We start from the raw sequence: 18,869 nt of genomic DNA, 5'->3' as shown, positions 1-18,869 counted from the left end.
ATACTGTGTGTAGTATTAAGTGTTATCTCTTTCTGAGAAGGCACATTAATGTTAACTGATGACATTTGTGTTTTTGTTGAGTAATTGCTGAAAAACAGAAATTATGAGGCTAGTAAGCTATCAGCTGCTAATATTAGCTCGCTAGCTGGCAGTAGTGATAGCAGCTGCTCATAATCATGACTGTTTTCCTCCTGTGAGCAGTGCTGTACTATGTCACTGTCATTTTAGCTCATTTCCTTTATGCTGCAACTTAACCAGGCACAAGATTTTGTCATTATAGTCTAAATTATAACATTATAGCACAGTTATATTCTGAGATGTTTTAATTATTTCTAGGCAAACGTCAAATTTCAGAAAATAGAAACAATCTTTAGTCCATAACCAACAAATGACAAATAGAGCTGTCAGAGATTTGCTTTCTCTTTCCTGATTCGTTCCGTTTCTTTCATCCGAGTAGATCCGAATTCAGATTTTTCAAATTCAAATTTGCTTTATTGGCATGAATGTCACAACAACAATATTGCCAAAGCATCAAGAATCAGTGAAACAAAATACATACACTTCATAATTTAATATATTCATAAATAAAGTATTATGTATATATGTATTTATATTATTATATTATTATATCTCATTCTACCACACTATAAATATCCTCTCTCGCCCACTTCCACCCACTCTCTCACTCAGTCTCTCTCCTAGTCTGTCTTCCAGATGATCCACTGGATTAACCACAGTTGCTCTGACCTTTGAACTCTCTCTGTTGTCATGGTGAACAGACCAGGGAGGGATATTCCTCAAATCCAAGACTCGTACTGCTTGTAGCGCTCTCACACACACGCACGTAATGCTTGTGGTCTCCATAGTGACCATAGATGTGCAGGTTGATATCTCTTTGACTAAATTACTGGGCACCTTGTTACCACATAAGGCTAATGCTTTTGCTCCTGTGCACTTTGGTGTGTGTGAGAGTGTGTGTGTGTGTGTGCGTGTGTGTGCGTGTGTAGAAGTGCAGTCCCGTTGGGGTAGACAGAGGTACGCGTCTCTTCCATATTTGGCCTGTGGGAGAACCAATCCCAAGGGGTGAAAAGTTGAAACAAAGCCAGCTGGCAGTGTCCTACTCTGGGTCTCTTACAGGGCAGATGTGTTCTCAGTGTGTGTGCGCATGTGCATGTGTTAAGGCATGATTGTGTGTGTGTGTGTGTGTGTGTGTGTGTGTGTGCCTTCTTTCCTCCATGGATTTGACACATGTGTGGACGTTTTTTTACTATACTGTATTTGTGGGTACGTGGATTAAAGCTCAGGCGCTAGTAGGCCAAAATATAAAAATGTTGCTATATAGAACACTGTATATTTTGGATTATGTATTAGACATGCTAATGGATCAGTATGGTAAATAGTTGCATCCTTGCATTGTGATATAGCCTAAGTGGGACAGTGTGTGGGACATTTTATTTGGAGCGCTTCCCATATTTCTGGCTTGCATCAGCCTGCTAGAATATATCCTACAGTTGCTGCTTCTCTGTGGCTCTAGCTTCATGCATTTATTTTTATACTGTATCTGCTGTGGACACTTTGTGTGCCAGTGGCCCATTTATTCTGCTGTGCCTTAAGGGGAATTCTGATTATATTCTTGGTTGATATTCTTACACTTGAGCTATTATTCTGCAAAAGTACATACTGTACTTTCCTTGAATGTCCTTAAGATCTTTTTTTATTAGGGCTACAGATAAAAGAAGATGTACTCCTGCTGTGGCTTCACAATGAAGTTCCTCTAAATTGATATGGACATACAGTCTCATCATGAAGCAGTACCTTGTACCAATGTGAAGCCTCTAGAGATTAAAAAAATGTAGATGCTATTTAGATTATTTTCTGGCCATTTTCCCTTAATAGGACAGCTTATAGTGTAGGAAATATAGGGAGAGAGAGAGGGGCATGACATGCAAAATTTGAATCGGGGGCAGTGTAGCTACATTACATCATATCCATCTTAACCACTAGGCCACCAGACCCCTCCCCTGCCCCCACAAAAGTGACGTTTTTACATGAACTTGAATGCAACAGTGATTTCAGCATTTGATTTTAATGTTGTATTTTCCCTATTACTTTATTTGTTTTGTTACTTTAACATATATGATTTACTTTTACATATTTAATTAAATTTTCAGTAAAACTGTGTAATAACTTTAACATTAATAATAATAACTACATTTATATAGCACCTTTTAAAAACAGAGTTTACAAAGTGCTTTGACAGACAAAGCAAAAGCAGGATACTCAAAAGGCAATATAACAGAAAGCCAAACAAAAGCAAGGCAAAATTAAGGTAAAGTTAAAACAAGAAGACAAAAGAAGCAGAAACACAGCAGAGAGAAGACAAAATTATGATGAAAGATGGTAAAAGAGAAAAAAAAATACTAATAAAAAGAGTAAAAGCAAGAAAAAGACAACATCACATAAAAGCAAATCTATAAAAATGGGTTTTAAGAAGTGATTTAAAAGTAGTCACTGATTCTCCGAGCCTTATCTCCTCAGACAGGTCATTCCAAAGCCAAGGGGCCCTGAAGGCAAAAGCACAGTCACCTTTAGATTTAGGCCTCGACTTTGGAATGGCCAGAAGGGCCCCACTTGAGGATCTAAGGCTGCCAACTAGCTCATATGGGGTCAACATTTCTGTTATGTACCTAGCTTGGGGCCAGACCCAAACATGGTTTAAAAGTGATTAGTACAATTTTAAAATCAATTCTAAATCAATTCTTAATCGAACAGGGAGCCAGTGGAGAGAAACCAGGATTGGGTTGACGTGATGTTGTCTGTTCAAACCAGTAAGAAGTCTAGCTGCTGCATTCTGAACTAGTTGGAGGCGAGACAGTGACTTTTGGTTTATGCCAGAAAGGAGGGAGCTGTAGCAGTCAAGTCTAGAGATAATAAAGGCATGAATGACTTTCCCAGGTCAGAGTGTGAGAGCATTAGTTTAATTCTGGAGATTGTTCTTATTTTAAGGAGGCAGGACTGGACAACTTTTTTGATCTGTGGTTCAAAGCTTAAATCTGAATCAATTTTTACTCCACTCTCAGTGAGACTGATAGGGTTTGGGGGACTGAACAATATAATTTCTGATTTTTAGTTATTGAGTTGAAGAAAGTTTTGTGCCATCCAACAGTTGACATCACTGAGAAAATCTGTAACAGCAGGTAGGCTTTTTGTGTCACCAGGTTTCGGGGGAAGATATATCTGTGTGTCATCTGCATAGCAATGAAAAGATTTGATTTGGCCAAGTGGAAGAATGTAGATAGAAAATAAAATTGAACCTAAAATTGAACCTTGTTGTACACCACCGGTAATGTGAGTTGTAGAAGATGAGTAATTAGATGGTGACAGAGTTCTTTCTAAAAGGTAAGAATAAAACCAACTGATTGCAGTGTCCTTCATGCCAACCAAGGTTTGAACACTGTCAATTAAAATATCATGATCTACTGTGTCAAAAGCTGCACTTTGGTCTAAAAAGAATTAAAATTGAGTGTTGTGATTAATAGGTAGTTGGGATAAAACCACACTGAATAAAGCTGCTTTGTGATCAAACACTCAGAGATCCCTAGTCTCAAAGTTGTCAGGGTTAAGACCACTAGACAAAACTAGGTCAAGGGTGTGGCCCTGAGAATGTGTGGGTTCTTGTATTGCCTGACTGTAAATATGTAGCAACCATTAGTCAGTATTGGAAACCCCCTGTGCATAAAATCACAACAGCATATAAGTGCTACAGTTATATATACTTTTTTGTACACTTATGAGTAATTTTTAACCGTATTTGAATCAGAATCATTAACATGTTTTTAATGTGGAAAGTGGTCCTGCCAAATTGAACACAATTCTTAAGCCTTTTAATGTCTACAACTGTTGATTTTTCACTCAAAATCTCTGTTCCCCTTAAAGGAATGTTTTCAACATTTTGGGAAATGCACTTATTCACCTTCTTGCTGAAAGTTACACGAGAAGACCAATACCACCCTAATATCTGTGTGTTCAATGAGGAGCTAGAGCCAGTTGGTGATTAGCTTAGTTTAAGATAGTGCAAAGACAGGAAGCAGAGCTAAACAGCCATCCTGGCTCTCGTACACAAACAGAAGTATACACACGACAATTTGTGGTTTTACAGGGAGTCTTGAAGTTTTGAACAGAGCCAAGCTAGTTGTTTCCCCCTGGTTCCAGTCTTTATGGTAAGCTAAGCTAACCACTGCCAGGCTTCTGCTCCAAATTTAACACACAGACATGAGTGGTATCAATCTTCTCATCTAACCTTTGGATAACTTACCATACCTACCACACTGTATGACAGTATTGCATATGTTCTGTATCTGCTTGTTCAATTGAATTCTTCTTTGGGGCCGTAAGCATTGCTTGCACAGAGTGGACTATTCAAAGACAAGGCGCTATGTTTTTGTGGATGCTCCGTGACATCAAATAGAAATATTCTAAATGTTTTGTCCATTTTTACAGACATTTCCCCAAAAGAGGTTAAACTCCACATCTGGCTTCAGCATTCATGCGGCTATATTCTTGTAATACAGTAGGAACATTGTTGTGACTGTCATTAACCAAATTTTCAAAGTACATGTGACTGACGTGAACAATTAAATTGCCTTTTCCAAAGGCAGAACAAGCACTGGTAGTACATGAGGACTTTTTGGAGGTTTCAGACAGCATTGCATAGCTTCACCCGGGCCAACCAGAGTGGAGTGAATTCTCTCCACAGTAGCCGCAGTAAATGGGAAAAAGGGAAATGTGAGTAAGGGAAACCCATAACTGGAAGCCACACAGAAGCTCACCAGCCCCTGCGGTGTGGTGTGTAATAACACACAACCGCCATCTTCCCTTATTCACCGCACGCCACTTTATTCACCCCAGCTCTACATATTAGCATCAACCATGTCCACATGGCTTTTCAAGCGTGCATGTGTGTGTGTGTGTGTGTGTGTGTGTGTGTGTGTGTGTGTGTGTGTGTGTGTTTGTGTAAGAGAGAGAGGCAAATGCAGAGATCAGACAGTGACTCACAGCTCTGGTCAGCTGCTGGTATTTTTGGATTGATGAGGGTGTGGTAGTGAGGAAAAACTGTATAGGACTATGGTATGCTGTGTGTGTTTTTAAGTGTGAGTGTGCGCTAACAGTTAACTGCAGATATCTAGTTTAATTTCTCTGTCATTACAGCCCACAGGCTAAATCTAAGCTTCTATTTGTTCCTCTATCATGTTATTAGCCATGTCAGCTTTTACACATTTGGCTGTCTCCGGTGTTAACCTCATTATGGTAAGTGTTTGGCTGACGTGTGTGTATGCGTGGCATGTGGTGCATGTGTGTGCGTTCTGATGGGTAGCTGATCCTGAAACACGGCCCAGCCTTGCTTCCGGCAATGGTATGAAATGAATCTGACCCACTCCCAACATCCTCCACATCTCATCCCTCCTGCTCTCTAGTGGAGCATGTTCTGAGTCAACCACACACACAAACACCCTTAACACACACACACTTTACTTTTCCTCCTCTCCAACAGAAGCATATTCATACACAGCTTCACATATGCATGCATACTCTCAAGGACGAGGACTTGTGCTCATTGAATTAATCGCGTTCCAATTATCAAATGCCCCCCATCTCTCTCTCTCTCTCTGTGTCTCTGTCTGTCTGTCTCTCTCTCTCTCCTCTCTATGTGGATGGGGGTGGTTGTCAGCTGATTAGATAATGCAAATACATTATTTATAACACTTTGCTCATTCTCGCCGCTTTATGGGATTGCCTAGCAACCAGGGAAATATATTCTATTGAGCAAGACCTCTGATAACCAGAGAGAGAGAGATAGGGAGAGAAGGAGAGTGTGAGAGAGGAAGAAAGGAATCGGGGGGGCAAACAGAAAGACGATTGGGAGTTGGCTGGTGCCTCCGTTGCTATGTATGGCTCATCTGGGCTCACTTATTTTTTCCTTTTTCTTTGACGCCTCTCTCTTTTTTTTCACTCTATCTCTCTCTCGTTATTCATTGTTCCCAGTTTAGCTCTTCCTTGCTCGCTCACACTCTCTTCCTTCCTTCTTGTATTCCTTTTCCTTTCCTCTACGGCTCCTGTATCATCTCTTTCAGTCATTCCTTCTCTTTTCCCTTCCTATTGCCATCTTTCTATGTGAGTGTGTATATGCAAGTGTGTGTGCGCCATGCTGACTTTTATACTGCATATGTTTATACTGTATATCTCCTCTAATCTGTAGAGAGGTAAGAATGGACTCTAGACCTATTGTAAATCTTCAATATGATATCACACCAACAAAAACTAAACTGTAAACACTGTAAAACTGAAAGGGTTGAGGTTTTAACCTCTGAAACTTCACTAAAACCTGCCAGTGGCCCAGTCACCTTATGTTGAATTCTAGTGAAGTTTCCAAAAAATATCTATTCCATTAGATGTAATGATGAAGACTAAAAAACATGGAATCTTGGGTTTCAATCTTTGACTCAGTGTACACATCATATAGCTTCAATAATAGGTTGTTACATAATACATATGATCATATCAGACAGTATGGAATAAGGTGCTTTTTAAAGCCACATAAAGCCACATAAATTTACTTTCTTGCCAAGAGTTAAATGAGAAGTCACGCAAAATATGAAGCTACATCCAGCAGCCGGTTAGCTAAACTTAGCATACAAACTGGAAACAGCGGGGAGACCCTTAGCCTGGCTCTGTCCAGTGGTAACAGTGGTCCAGTGGTAAAACCTACCAGAACCTCTAAAGCTCACAAATTAACATGTTATATCTTGCTTGTCTAATTAGTACAAAAATAGAAGTGTAAAAATGGCAAGTTTTATGGGGGGATTATGGCTGTTTCTAGTCTTTATGCTAAACTGAGCTAACTGGCTGTTGACTGCAGCTTTAAGTTTAACTAACTTATAAGAGTGGTATTGATCCTCTCATTTAACTCTTGGCAAGAAAGCAAATAAGAAAATTTGCCAATATGTCAAACTACTCCTTTAAGAAAAAATAAAGGGGGAAAACTGTATGTTGAGGCATGAATGAGTCTGAAAGTTCAAGCCAACATGACTGAGGTAAATACAGCTGCCAGGGCTCACCTCACTTCTCCCTGCCTGCCCAGATTTAACCACTGACAGGATTAAAGGTTCAGGTAGAGCCTCCCTTCCTGGTTCAATGGCAGGGCATTAGGCCACTGGGTTACGCTGTGTGGATGTGTGTAGTAGATGTTCCCTAACAGGGGTTCAACAGATGGTTATTGAGTAACATAACAAGCCCTTTGGCAGTCATATCATTATGAACCTGAACTGTCATGCTGATACTTAATCATCTCTAAATTAAAACTTCAACATAACAATTTCTAACCTTATACCTAAATCTGACTATTTATAATGTTATTCTATTTTTCTAGTTTGTCTGGTCAGTCAGAGCTCTTCAGCTCTGTAAGCAATATGGCTGGCAACAGCAGATTGCAAGTCTAAATTTAGAGTTCAGCTGTCTGTACACTGTCTAGAAGACATGAATTTATGTGCTGTTTTTTACTGGGAACTAATCCATATGACCATTTTGTCACTCATTTTGATTTTGTTTATGTCATGTATGAATGTAGTTAGCTAGCCATCTGTCTATTAGTATGTGGTCAGCTCAGTTTGGATCTACATCTAATCACGAATTCGTTTAAAGCCTATAGTTTCTAATCAGTGTGTGGCTTTATACATTAGATGAATTTGAATCCAAGTATTGGATGCAAACTATGACGCAATGAAAAGTTTCAATACTCGCTTGAGGCAGAGAAAGTTTCTGTTAATAAAGAAGCTATCCAATAATTACTATTTCCATAAATAAATCTCTGTGATGGCTGTGGTTGGTACGTTAGAATATTACAAAGTGGATTAATTTCTGTTTTTGCACAGTAGTAGTATGAATAATATCAACTGACACCCAAGAACAAAAAACTCATTTCCTCAATGCTAAACAATTCCATAATCAAATCTCTGTTGAGTGTGTTTGTGATATTCTTGATGCTGACGGAAATACACTTAATTAAATCTTGTGTATTGTTTGCAGCATTTCAAGTTTGCTTAAATTTAGCTTGAAAGACAGATGAAAACAAAAATGCCCACTTGCTCAGTTTGGCTCAGCTCAGTTTAGTTGTGCTTTAATGGCACGACAAGAAACAAACCTGCGCTGCCAAGCTCGATGGGATCAGCTGAGGTAAAACTGCAGACAGATGGCTGAGAGTAATTAAAGCAAAACCAATAGATACCAGTTTTATCAGTGTAATGCCAGAAAGACTTGGTAGCAATCTAAATGTTCTTGAACGCATTTGTTCACTCTCCTAATACCTCCTAACTCCTAACTCTCAATACCATTTTATTCCTCATTGTGTCATACTTGTTCATTTGTCATACTGACTGAAAATCTCTTTTACTTTGCCCGGAAATCTGTCCTGTTGATCTTTCCTTGAATCATGTCCTTATTCTCCATCAAGTGATACTTAATCACAGGAGTTCAGCATTTTGCCAAGACACTTAATCACTTCCTTTCAGACAGTGAGATGAGAAGATTGAGATCAATCTCATGTCTGAGCGTTAAGTATAGCATCAGGACATTGTTAGCTAAGGTTATCTTAAAATTGTAGTATATAGTACCATTCACTTACACTGATGTGATGAAGCTACTGATGTGGAGGTGGAGTAAGACGAGGTGTGCCTCATCCAGTTGAGCTCAGAGTGCATGTAATGCAGTAAGAGTGTCTTCAATAGAACATGAGCTCATGCAGTTAAAGTCAAGTCTCTGGATATTCATCATATTTATCAAGTCTTCTGGTCATATGAAACTATAACATGGTGTCAGAAGTTGTTCCAGGTCGTCATTTTGCCACAGTCGAGGGACACCAAAGTTTTTACTAGCTGAAATCTAAGCTAAGCCACTCTTGATGACCAATCACAAGCTTATATGATATGAGCTTTGTAGTCCCAGAAAAGACAAGAAGAAATTATGGGTTTGCTTGGACCCCAGTGATTTGAACGGAGCAATTTTAAGACAGCGTCACTCCATTCCTACAACGGATGAAGTTTTGAGCAAATTTGGTGGTAAGAAGATATTCACAGTGCTAAATGAAAAAGATGGCTATTGGCAAATAAAGCTAGACAAGGAGTCATTGCTACTGTGCACATTTAAGACACCATGGGGAAGATATTGGTTCAAACGCCTACCATTTGGAATCAAGTCAGCAAGTGAAGTTTTCCAGCAACACAACTGTGAAACATTCGGAGACATCCAAGGAGTTCACATCATAGCTGATAACATGATCATCGTCGCATCTACAGAGGGAGAATGATGAGATAATAGAAGGTGGTGGCCAGAGCAAAAGAAGCCAATGTGAAATTCAACAAAGAGAAAATACAGTATAAGGTGAGCAGTGTAAACTACATGGGCCACATTGTCATCTCAGAGGGTGTTAAGGCAGATGAGGCAAAAGTCAAGGCCTATGCATCAAGGGAACTGACAGTGACCAAAAAGTCTTCTCTGTCAAAAGAGTCCATCAATATGTATATGGGATGAGGGTTAATGTTCAGTCAGACCACAAACCATTGGAAAACATCCTGAGAAACCCACTGGGAACAGCTTCTTTCAGATTGCAGAAAATGCTGCTTCCGCTACAGCAATATGACTTAAATGTCACCTACACACCAGGTAAAGATCTGCTGATCGCTGACACACTCTCCTGAGCTGTCATACCAGAACAACACATGGCAGTAGGTGACATTATGGACGAAAAAGTTGTCTATGCTTTGGAGCCAACAGAGGCCTTGAGTACAGAGACTCTAGAGCAGCTCAAGGGTGAAACAAAGAAAGACGACAAAGAAAGAAATACTGCAGCTGTTGCAAGACATACACAGACATGGTTGGCCTGGTCACGAGAAGCAGGTGGACCCAAGACTGACACAATATTGGCCTATGAGACACAGAATGGCAGTGAGAGAGGGAGTAATGTTCACAGGAGACAGGATAATCCTACCAAGCACAATGGGAACAGAAATGTTACAAAAAGCTATGCACAGAAAAGACATCACACACTGTTATCATCAAAATGAAATTGGTATTCTCTAGAATAGGAATACCAAAAGAGTTAGTGTGTGACCTTGTTCCATTTGCAAGCCAGGACATGAGAAACTTTGCAATGTCATGGGGCATAAAACTCACTCATTCCAGTCTGGGTTATACACAGTCAAACAGACTAGCTGAGAGAACAGTGAGAACTGTAAACGTGCTGAAGAAAGCGCAACAAACAAACACAGACCCTCATCTTGCACTTACCCTGAGGAACACACCTGTAACAGACAAGGAGTACTACCCAGCACAAATGCTCATGGGCAGAGTCCTCAGAAGCACTCTACCCAGCTCTAGCACTGTTCTGCAGCCTGCAGTGCCCAAGGATGTACACTCAACTCTTCAAAATCTACAAAAAAGACAGCAACAGAGGAGCAAAGCAGCTTCCAGAACTGCACCCAGGTAGTACTGTTCACATGGAAACAGCACAAGGTTGGTGTCCGGCTGTGGTCAGCACATAGAGAGATGAACCATGGTCCTATGACATAGTAACATCATCTGGTCAGCACTACAGACGCAACAGAGGCCATCTGAGGAAGACACCACAAAGCACCAGATGTACTCAGAAACAGACCTAGTAGATGATGAGCAGAGACCTGCTGTACCTGTGTCTGATGTGCAGATGCAGAGTGCTGACATCAAGTTCTCATCCTCATTGAGGCCAGCTCAAACCACAAGTTATTTGACCACCTGAGAGTTACAAAGGATGTAGTATGTAGTGCCATGCACTTATACTGATGTGATGAAGTTACTGATGTGGAGGTAGAGTAACACAAAGTGTGCTTAGTTGAGCTCAGAGTGTATGCAATACAGTGTGATATACAATAAATGTTCAGTTTATGCAGTTAAAGTCAAGTCTCCGGATATTCATCATATATATCAAGTCTTCCGGTCATATGAAACTATAACAAAAATCAAAGTACAGGTGGAGACAGCTAGCCTGGCTGGCTCTGTTAAAACATACCTACCAACACCTCTAAAACTAACTCAACATGTTATATCTTGTTTTGTTTGACCTTGTACATGAACAGAAATCTAAAAATGACAATTTGTAGTTTTACAACTTTATCTAGCAATTCGCCTCAGCCAACATGTAACTTCCCTATCACAAATTGTCATTTTTACATCTCTGTTCATGTACTGGTTAAACTATCAAGATACATTGTATACATTAGACAGCTATAGAGGTAGCTAGGCTAATGTCCTTTATTCAGCTCTGTACTTAATGCACAGATGTGAGATTGACATACGTATTTCCTCTCATTTCACTCTCAGAAAGAAAACACATTATTAAACAACACTTATTTCTTAAAATGTTGACGTGTTTTACTGGCAACCATTTTTCCAGTGTGTCTACTGTTGTGTTTGTGCTTTTCTGCCAGCTTGTCTTGCTCAGCCTCTCCTGTGTTTACATCACACCACTGTAGTGTTTATTTGATTGAGCTGCTGACCTAGAAGGATCAACTTTTCCATGGTTACAACTTACAAGCATAACTGACATGTGGCACAAATGGAAGGGGTCCAGGTATTCCTCACGTTGTGGGGACTTAAATCTGTTTACACAGTCATGTTGTGGGGACTCACCTCCCTTATGGAGACAAAAAGCAAGTCCCCTTAACATAAATCATTAATTTTAAAGTTTAAAGTTTAGGGTTATTTTAGGGTTAGGCATATGGTGGTTATGGTTAAGGTTAGGATAAGTCTCCAGGAAGTGAATGTAAGTTAATGTAATGTCCTTTGAAGCGATGGAAACTCAAATTTTATTTGAAGACAACTGGTTAAGTGATGTGGGAGTCTCTGATGTGTGTGTGTGTATGTGTGTGTGTGTGTGTGTGTTAGCCCAGTAGTTGACTGTGTTGATGCTAGAAACGTTGGAACGATATAACCCTTATGTGTCTGGAGACAAGTACAGACAGTAAGATGTGAAAGCTAGTGGCCAAACCAGCAGCAAGAAATACATTATACACCTCGAGCATACACCCACACACACACTCACTCAAGCATTCATACACACACTCATGTCATGTAGGCGCACACACAAGCTTGTAAGCCTGTGTGTACATCCTGTGACAGGCTTTCTCCGCACCCAAGAGTTTCAATCTTCCTCTGTGTTTTCCTCAGAGCAGCAGTGAGGAAAAGGAGGAAAGAAGGAAGAGTGTGTATGCGTGTGTGTGTGTGTGTGTGTGTGTGTGTGTGTGTGTGTGTGTGTGTGTGTGTGCGTGCTCTTATTGAAAGTTGCATCAGAGCCCCTAGACAGCTATGTGAATTTCAGCCCAATTAATCTGGAGCTTGCGAGCAGAGACTGCATAACAAGACTCGTCTGTCTGACCTCAGGCCAGCTCTGTGTGTGCGTGTGTGTTTGTGTGTGTAACAGATAGTCAAAGTAAGGGAGGGGATGATATTGTGCAAGAGTGGCTGTCTGTTGTCACCTTGAGTGTGCATGTGACACTGTAGCTTGTGTGTGTGCGCCTGCACAATATGTTTGTGTGTTAGACAGATTTGACTCCATGCTGTTTGTCAGTTGCGTGACGCCCTTTTCTACTGGGCTCTCAAACACACCGCACCCCAACTGGGCCGAGCATCGATGAGACAGAGCACAGACAAACACTCACACAAAGTTCTGCATGACCTTTCACATGGTGACAACAGACATCATACATAATATCCTTCTCTTGCTCGCATATATTCTCTTTTCAAACACACACTGACAGCGTACACGTATTTTCCATACATCAGCCTTAGCAACCATTTATTCGATTCATGTATCCATACAGTTTTGCATGAAATATCAGTAATATACTTCTCGATCCTGCCTTCCTCAGTCCTTTGTTGCCACACACACATATACAGTATATGTTCATACAATATAAAACCAGTGAGTGCAGAGATTGCATGCTTACCCACCACTCTTCTTGGCAGAGCCCTGGGCGGTAGCCACCCAGCACGCCACCGCAAATTAACTTTGGACTAGTATGTTCTTTAAAGGAACATACCAATAATACATTATTAAAAGCCAATGTACTGTAATGTAAATACATTACAGTAATGTTATTAGTTTTTTTTTTCCAGTAATGAGTAGCGCATAGGGATTACAATTTGATATTCAGTAATTACATTACATTTACTTATCCTAGTAATACTCAATTTGGTGGTTGTTTGTTCGCTATCTTACCGTAACCTTTAAAGAGGGTTGATATCAGTTTGGTCTTTCTGCATTCAGAGGACAGTAGCTTAATGCAGTGGCTGGAGGTTTTGGGGGAGGCAGTTGGCCTCCATTAAAGAAGAGAAATGTGCCTCCTGGTACCTCCAAAGTTGTCTTATTTACATGTTGTGGCTTCTTAGCTGGCTTGCTAATGTTAGTTGGTAAGCCTATATTCAAGATTCAGCAGTTTTTTTGTTCAGAGTTGGTGGATGTCTGAACCTTGCAGCTTCACTATGAGGACGGAACTTTTAGAGTGCTGTTGCATGTAGTCACAATGGCTGATGTTAAGTTAGCTGTTGATGGTCAGTAAATACCGCCAAAACATAGGCTGCCTGCTTAACCTTAATATCTTGTTTTCTATTTCTACATATGTTAAACAAAGAATATGGGACATGTGGGTGTGGAGGCCTTGGAGTTGTTGGAAGGCATCTTTAATCGAGCTGAGCTAAGTAAGGACAGTAATGTGTAGTTGAGATATTAGTTAAGTAATATAATAACATTTTCAATGAGTAATAATTAATTGATTACATTTTTCAAGCAACCAACAGTGCTGATGAGTGACTTTTTCTACCAAACTTAAAGGAAAACTGGTTTATTACAACTTGGGTTTTAGCTTTCTACCTTGAGCTGTTGATGATCACATTGTACTCCCTAAGTTAATTGCCGAGATCTGGGAATACAGCAACATTGCCAAAAATAGGTCCAACAGGGAAACAAGCATGAGCAATCAGACAATCATACAGGTTGAAAACAAACCCTCAGGTTAGCCAAACTTATTCGGAAGAGAAAACAAAGGCAAATGGTAAAATTACAACCAAAACAGCAGGAAGCTTCATGTCTTTTCCATGACATTCATGTTTCCTTATTTGCCGTCAGGGTTTGTTTTTCTGGTACTATAACTTGTAAATGCATTGCTTTTTGGCAGCAGGTTCTCAGATCTCAGACTCATAACTAGATTACAGTGCAACAACAAAATAACTAACAAAAATACAATGCACTGTGATGGGCACTGTGTCACTGTTGATTAACTGTCATTCTGTATTTACATGTACTGGAACTAGTTGAGCTCATAGGACTTGATTTTACAATCCAGTATTGTAATCTGCAATTACTCCTTGGGTGGGGTTGGGGGTAAACGCTTCACTGGAATCATCAGGTGGGCACCCTCTTTCCTTACTGTTTCGTTGATAGGCCCACACAACAACAGAATTTCAACAGGATCAGTCGAGTCCAGGTTTCTTCTGTCAGTGATTCAGACCTGTTTGTGCAGATTGTAAATCATAACCAGCAGTGGGGGTAGGGGTAGAAGCTTCAGTGGGGTCATCAGGTGGGCACCCTCCTTCCTTTGTGTTTCATTTATTAGCCCATGACACCTCCAGAGGATTCAATGGTGACACCTGGTGTCCCAGGTTCACCCCCCTCCACTTTTACCCCTCCCTCTGGCTGATGGTCATCTTGCCACCCAGTTCTTGTCCTTTCTTTTCAGCCAGAGCAAGTTCTTGCTATGCTCGGCAGCTCTGCCAGTGACTTGATAGCCTGTTGGAGGGCCTGTCCTCGGACTCTCATCCTTTGCAGCAGTCTGGTGTTTGACATGGCCACAAAACCCCTGCAGCTGACCTCCACAGGGAATACTTGTGTTCTCCAGGCATTTTGTTATGCTTCAGTTGCTAGATCGGAATACTTCAGCTTTTTACATTTGTACGCTTCACCAGCTGCATCCTCCCATGGCACCGTCAGTTCTATGATGAACAGGGCCTTTTGTGAGGCTGACCACAAGATCAGATCCAGCCTGAGACTAGTTTTAATGATCTCCAATGAGAAGATGAGCCTCTGGTCTAGATCAACCTTCATCTTCCAATCCCAGGCTGTATCCAGTATGTTTGATCATTTTCTTGCAGTTGACTTCTTTCACACCTTTCCTGCTGGTACAAAGGCCATGGTGTTTGAGAAGCCAGGGGTTGGAGGAGGGAGGGCATTGTTGTTAGTCCTCCTAACTTCCAGCACTAGTGCCAGTTGCCAAAGGACCTAGTTGTGCCTCCCGGTGTAGCCTTGGGTGAGGCAGGTCTTGCACCTGGTAAGTATGTGCCGTAGGGTTGCTGGTGTTTGGCAAAGGGGACATGATGGGTCCTCCCCACACCACTGATTCAGGTTCTTGGGACTGGGAAGAACATCGTAGATGGCTCTGATGATGAAGCTCAATCTGCCTCCTTCCATTTCCCAAAGATTCACAAGGTTTTCCAATCTTGTCCACCGGCCTTGTTTTGCCTGTGAGACTACCTTTTCACTTTGCACATTCCACCTGCTTTTACCACCAGCCATCTCTTCTGGGCAGGTCCTGCTCTGTGCCATTTGGGTCTACTTGTGCCTAGCTCAAAGCCACCTCTTCCATGCTGCACTTGGCCCAAAATATCTCCATGCCTGAGAACAGATTTCGCCTGCTACACCATCTCAGATGGGTTCCATTTTCTACCTGCTGCCAGTAAAACCTGAAACCATTGTCTCTGCCTAGTCGTTAGAAAAAACACAGTTCATCAATCTAAAAAGCAAGGTTATGCTTTGGCAAATTATGAGCAATAATGTATGTGTACATAAATTGTACACAAATTGTCTCTTTGACCAGATATCTCTCCTCTGATCTCAGAAAGTTAAACACAGCATCAACATCTTTTTATCAGTCTGTATGTGTGTGTGTGTGTGTGTGTGTGTGTGTGTGTGTGTGTGTGTGTGTGTGTGTGTGTGTGTGTGTGTATGTGTGTGTGTGTATATGTGTGGCAAAGGGTTGCTCCTAATCTCATGATTTGTGGATTTTCTCCCTTTAGTTGTACAATTCTAGTTGAATATGACTGTAGTAAAATGTAGTACAGTTTGTCATTGTTGGTGTTTTGTTTTTTGTCATCCTAAACTAGACCACAGGACAGCAGGCATTATAATCCAAGATTTGGATTTTTTTGTAAAAAGCCACCATCTGTTTGCTTGATCTTATCATGCTATGAAAAATGCTTTAATGGTTGATATTTAGGATAAAAAATATTATTAAGGATGAGGAAGAGAAATTAAATGTGTAATCACCATTCTGCATTGTGAAAACGAGAGCATGCCATAGGTCAACTTCCAGCCTGTAACTCACATCAGAAGTGGGGTTAATTCAGTTTTAACACAGCAAATTCAGCAGAAAAAACAAAAATAAAAAACACTGTGTCCCACTTAAACTGCTGTATAATTGTTTTTTTATTCCCAAAATATCAACTTTTCATGACCTACAAAAATCCTTTTAACCACAACATACTTTTAAGTTACTGTATATACGTCAGAGTTTTAAAATGTTCCAGAAGATTAAATAGAAACATTGATGCAACATATTTCTGTCTTAGGTGTCCTCTACACTTGTGTTTTGAACATGACTTGATGAACCCAACATTAGTATACATATTGTACACTGTATATCAATGCAGATTTTATTATTTTCCTTATTTTCTTTTATCCCATCTGTCCATCCAGGGCCGGTTTCTGGTGAAAACCGGGCGTGTCCATCTCGGCGAGAAGGTCCTGCGTGATGCAGTTCAGGTCCACAGCACATCCCACGAGGCATGGAGCGGCCTGGGCGAGGCCCTGCAGTCTCGGGGCTCCAGCCAGGCCCCCGACTGCTTCTTGACCGCCCTGGAGCTGGAGGCGTCCTGCCCGGTCCGGCCCTTCACCATCATCCCCAGGGAGCTCTGAGGGGCTTGGGCTGAGGTGGAGGTCTTTGGTCAGGGTTAAGGAATTGGCCTGTTGCTGGATGATTATACACTGATGCAAATACAGTCAAAAGCAGTGCTGGGTGGAAAAATTTAATTTAATGGGAATGGGCATTTTGGGTAACAGGCTTATTCGCTTTCTTACTGAAAGTTAGATGAGAAGATTGATACTGCACCGCTCTGAGAGAGTGGTATCAATCGTCTCATCTGACTCATGGCAAGAAAGTGAATAAGCATATTTCCTAATATGTCAAACAATTCCTTTTATACGTACTTTTTCAGTGACAAGGCATGTAACAAATTACTTTTTCACTTTCAGTGATAATGACTGCTAATGATGACGAGTCGTGACTTTCATTGTCATTGTCTTAAATATCAGTTTAATATTTTCAAAATGACTACACTGTATCTGAACATTCCAAGCCTCAATTTTGAATATGCTCTCTCAAATGAAAAATAGCAAGTCATTTTATTTTCCCCTGGTGTTGAATGAAAACAGAGACAAGAATATTGGTTATCGAATATAACAGGGGTGAAAAGTAAAAATGATTGTAAGTATTGTAACAACTGTGAGCACATCTCCTATGGAGTACAGCAGTAATATAACAAATGACGAGCAATATTTTTAATAATCAGAATCACTGGGTCAATTCAAAGCTAAATCTATCTTTTGAGTCTAAAGCACTCATTTTGTAAAGGGAGTGTTATGTTCATTCTCAAAAGATAGACTTTGGGTTGTATTGACCCATTTATATCCATTTAATTATTCATAATTTGCTAAGATGTGCTGGTTACATCTTGTGATAGAATGTATGTTGTTGTGTTATAATGTGGAAATGCAGATTCATAGATTATGTATAGGCTGTCAGTCACAACAGCAGCTCATCTTTATTTTAACCTTTGATGTATTTTTGATGATCATGTTGATTGACACAGCTTTTATGTACACGCACACACACATACTCACACACACACACACACACACCCTAACACTCCCGCCCTCTCATCTTCAAATGAGAGCTCATGTATTTTCTAAGAGGGGCATTCACATATCATTCCACATGTCATTATTGTGTATGTGTGTGTCTATGTGCATGTGTTTTCATACAGTATGTCTTTACATTACGTGTGTTAGTTTTAAATGATCCATCTGGGGTGTTATCAGTTCCTGTTCTGTTTGTACGATACAGTAGGCGATTCATCCATGTGTGCATTGTGTTCTCTCTTTTTTTTGACTCATCTGTTCGTAATGCTCTCCATTATAAACAACAACAGCTTTTAAAATCACTGCTGGATGCCGCGTCTTCACCTGCCTTGTCACTTGTGACTAATGGACATCACTTCCGAGTGCCTAACCACATTAATGTGAGCAGTGGGACTGGGCTGCCGGCTTATGTAATACTGCCAGCACAGTTTTCTGCCTCCAAACTCCCTCCTCCTCCTCCTCCTCTTCCTATCTCTCTCTCTCTCCATCTCTACTGTATCTCTCTGTGTGTGTGTCTCTCTCTCCCAGCTTGCCTGATGTGATGTGATGTGGCTTGGTTGCCTAGCAGCCATCCCCTTGTTTGAGTAACTGGGGAAAGCGAAGAGATATCTTGTCTGCTGAACAACACACACACAGGCCCTGCACACACACACGCGCACATACACACACACACACACACACAGCGAGAGGCAGATAATGCCCCCGTTGTGTGGTTTTGCAGGCTTGACAGTGTCTGTTTGATGTCTGCTGTTACCATGTGAGGTATGAGCCAACTGTAATCAATTTCTCAGGCTAGCGTAAATTGATTTGTGTTATA

At 40.7% G+C, this 18,869-nt stretch overlaps 1 protein-coding gene across 3 annotated transcripts in view; it reads left to right on the top strand.

The window, feature by feature from the left end:
- ttc7a (tetratricopeptide repeat domain 7A) overlaps positions 1-18,354 on the top strand; it is a 58,375-nt gene extending 40,021 nt beyond the window's left edge. For all 3 annotated transcript variants that reach the window (XM_044373035.1, XM_044373034.1, XM_044373036.1), the window contains one exon: positions 16,832-18,354. In XM_044373035.1, coding sequence (XP_044228970.1) covers positions 16,832-17,050 — 219 coding nt within the window. In that variant the 3' untranslated portion in view covers positions 17,051-18,354. The remainder of the gene's footprint in view (positions 1-16,831) is intronic.
- Positions 18,355-18,869: the final 515 nt, after the last annotated feature.

The sequence above is a fragment of the Thunnus albacares genome, chromosome 14 (genome assembly GCF_914725855.1).
Source record: "Thunnus albacares chromosome 14, fThuAlb1.1, whole genome shotgun sequence".
In the NCBI taxonomy this organism is placed as follows: Eukaryota; Metazoa; Chordata; class Actinopteri; order Scombriformes; family Scombridae; genus Thunnus; species Thunnus albacares.
This window is presented reverse-complemented; position numbering and strand designations above follow the sequence as displayed.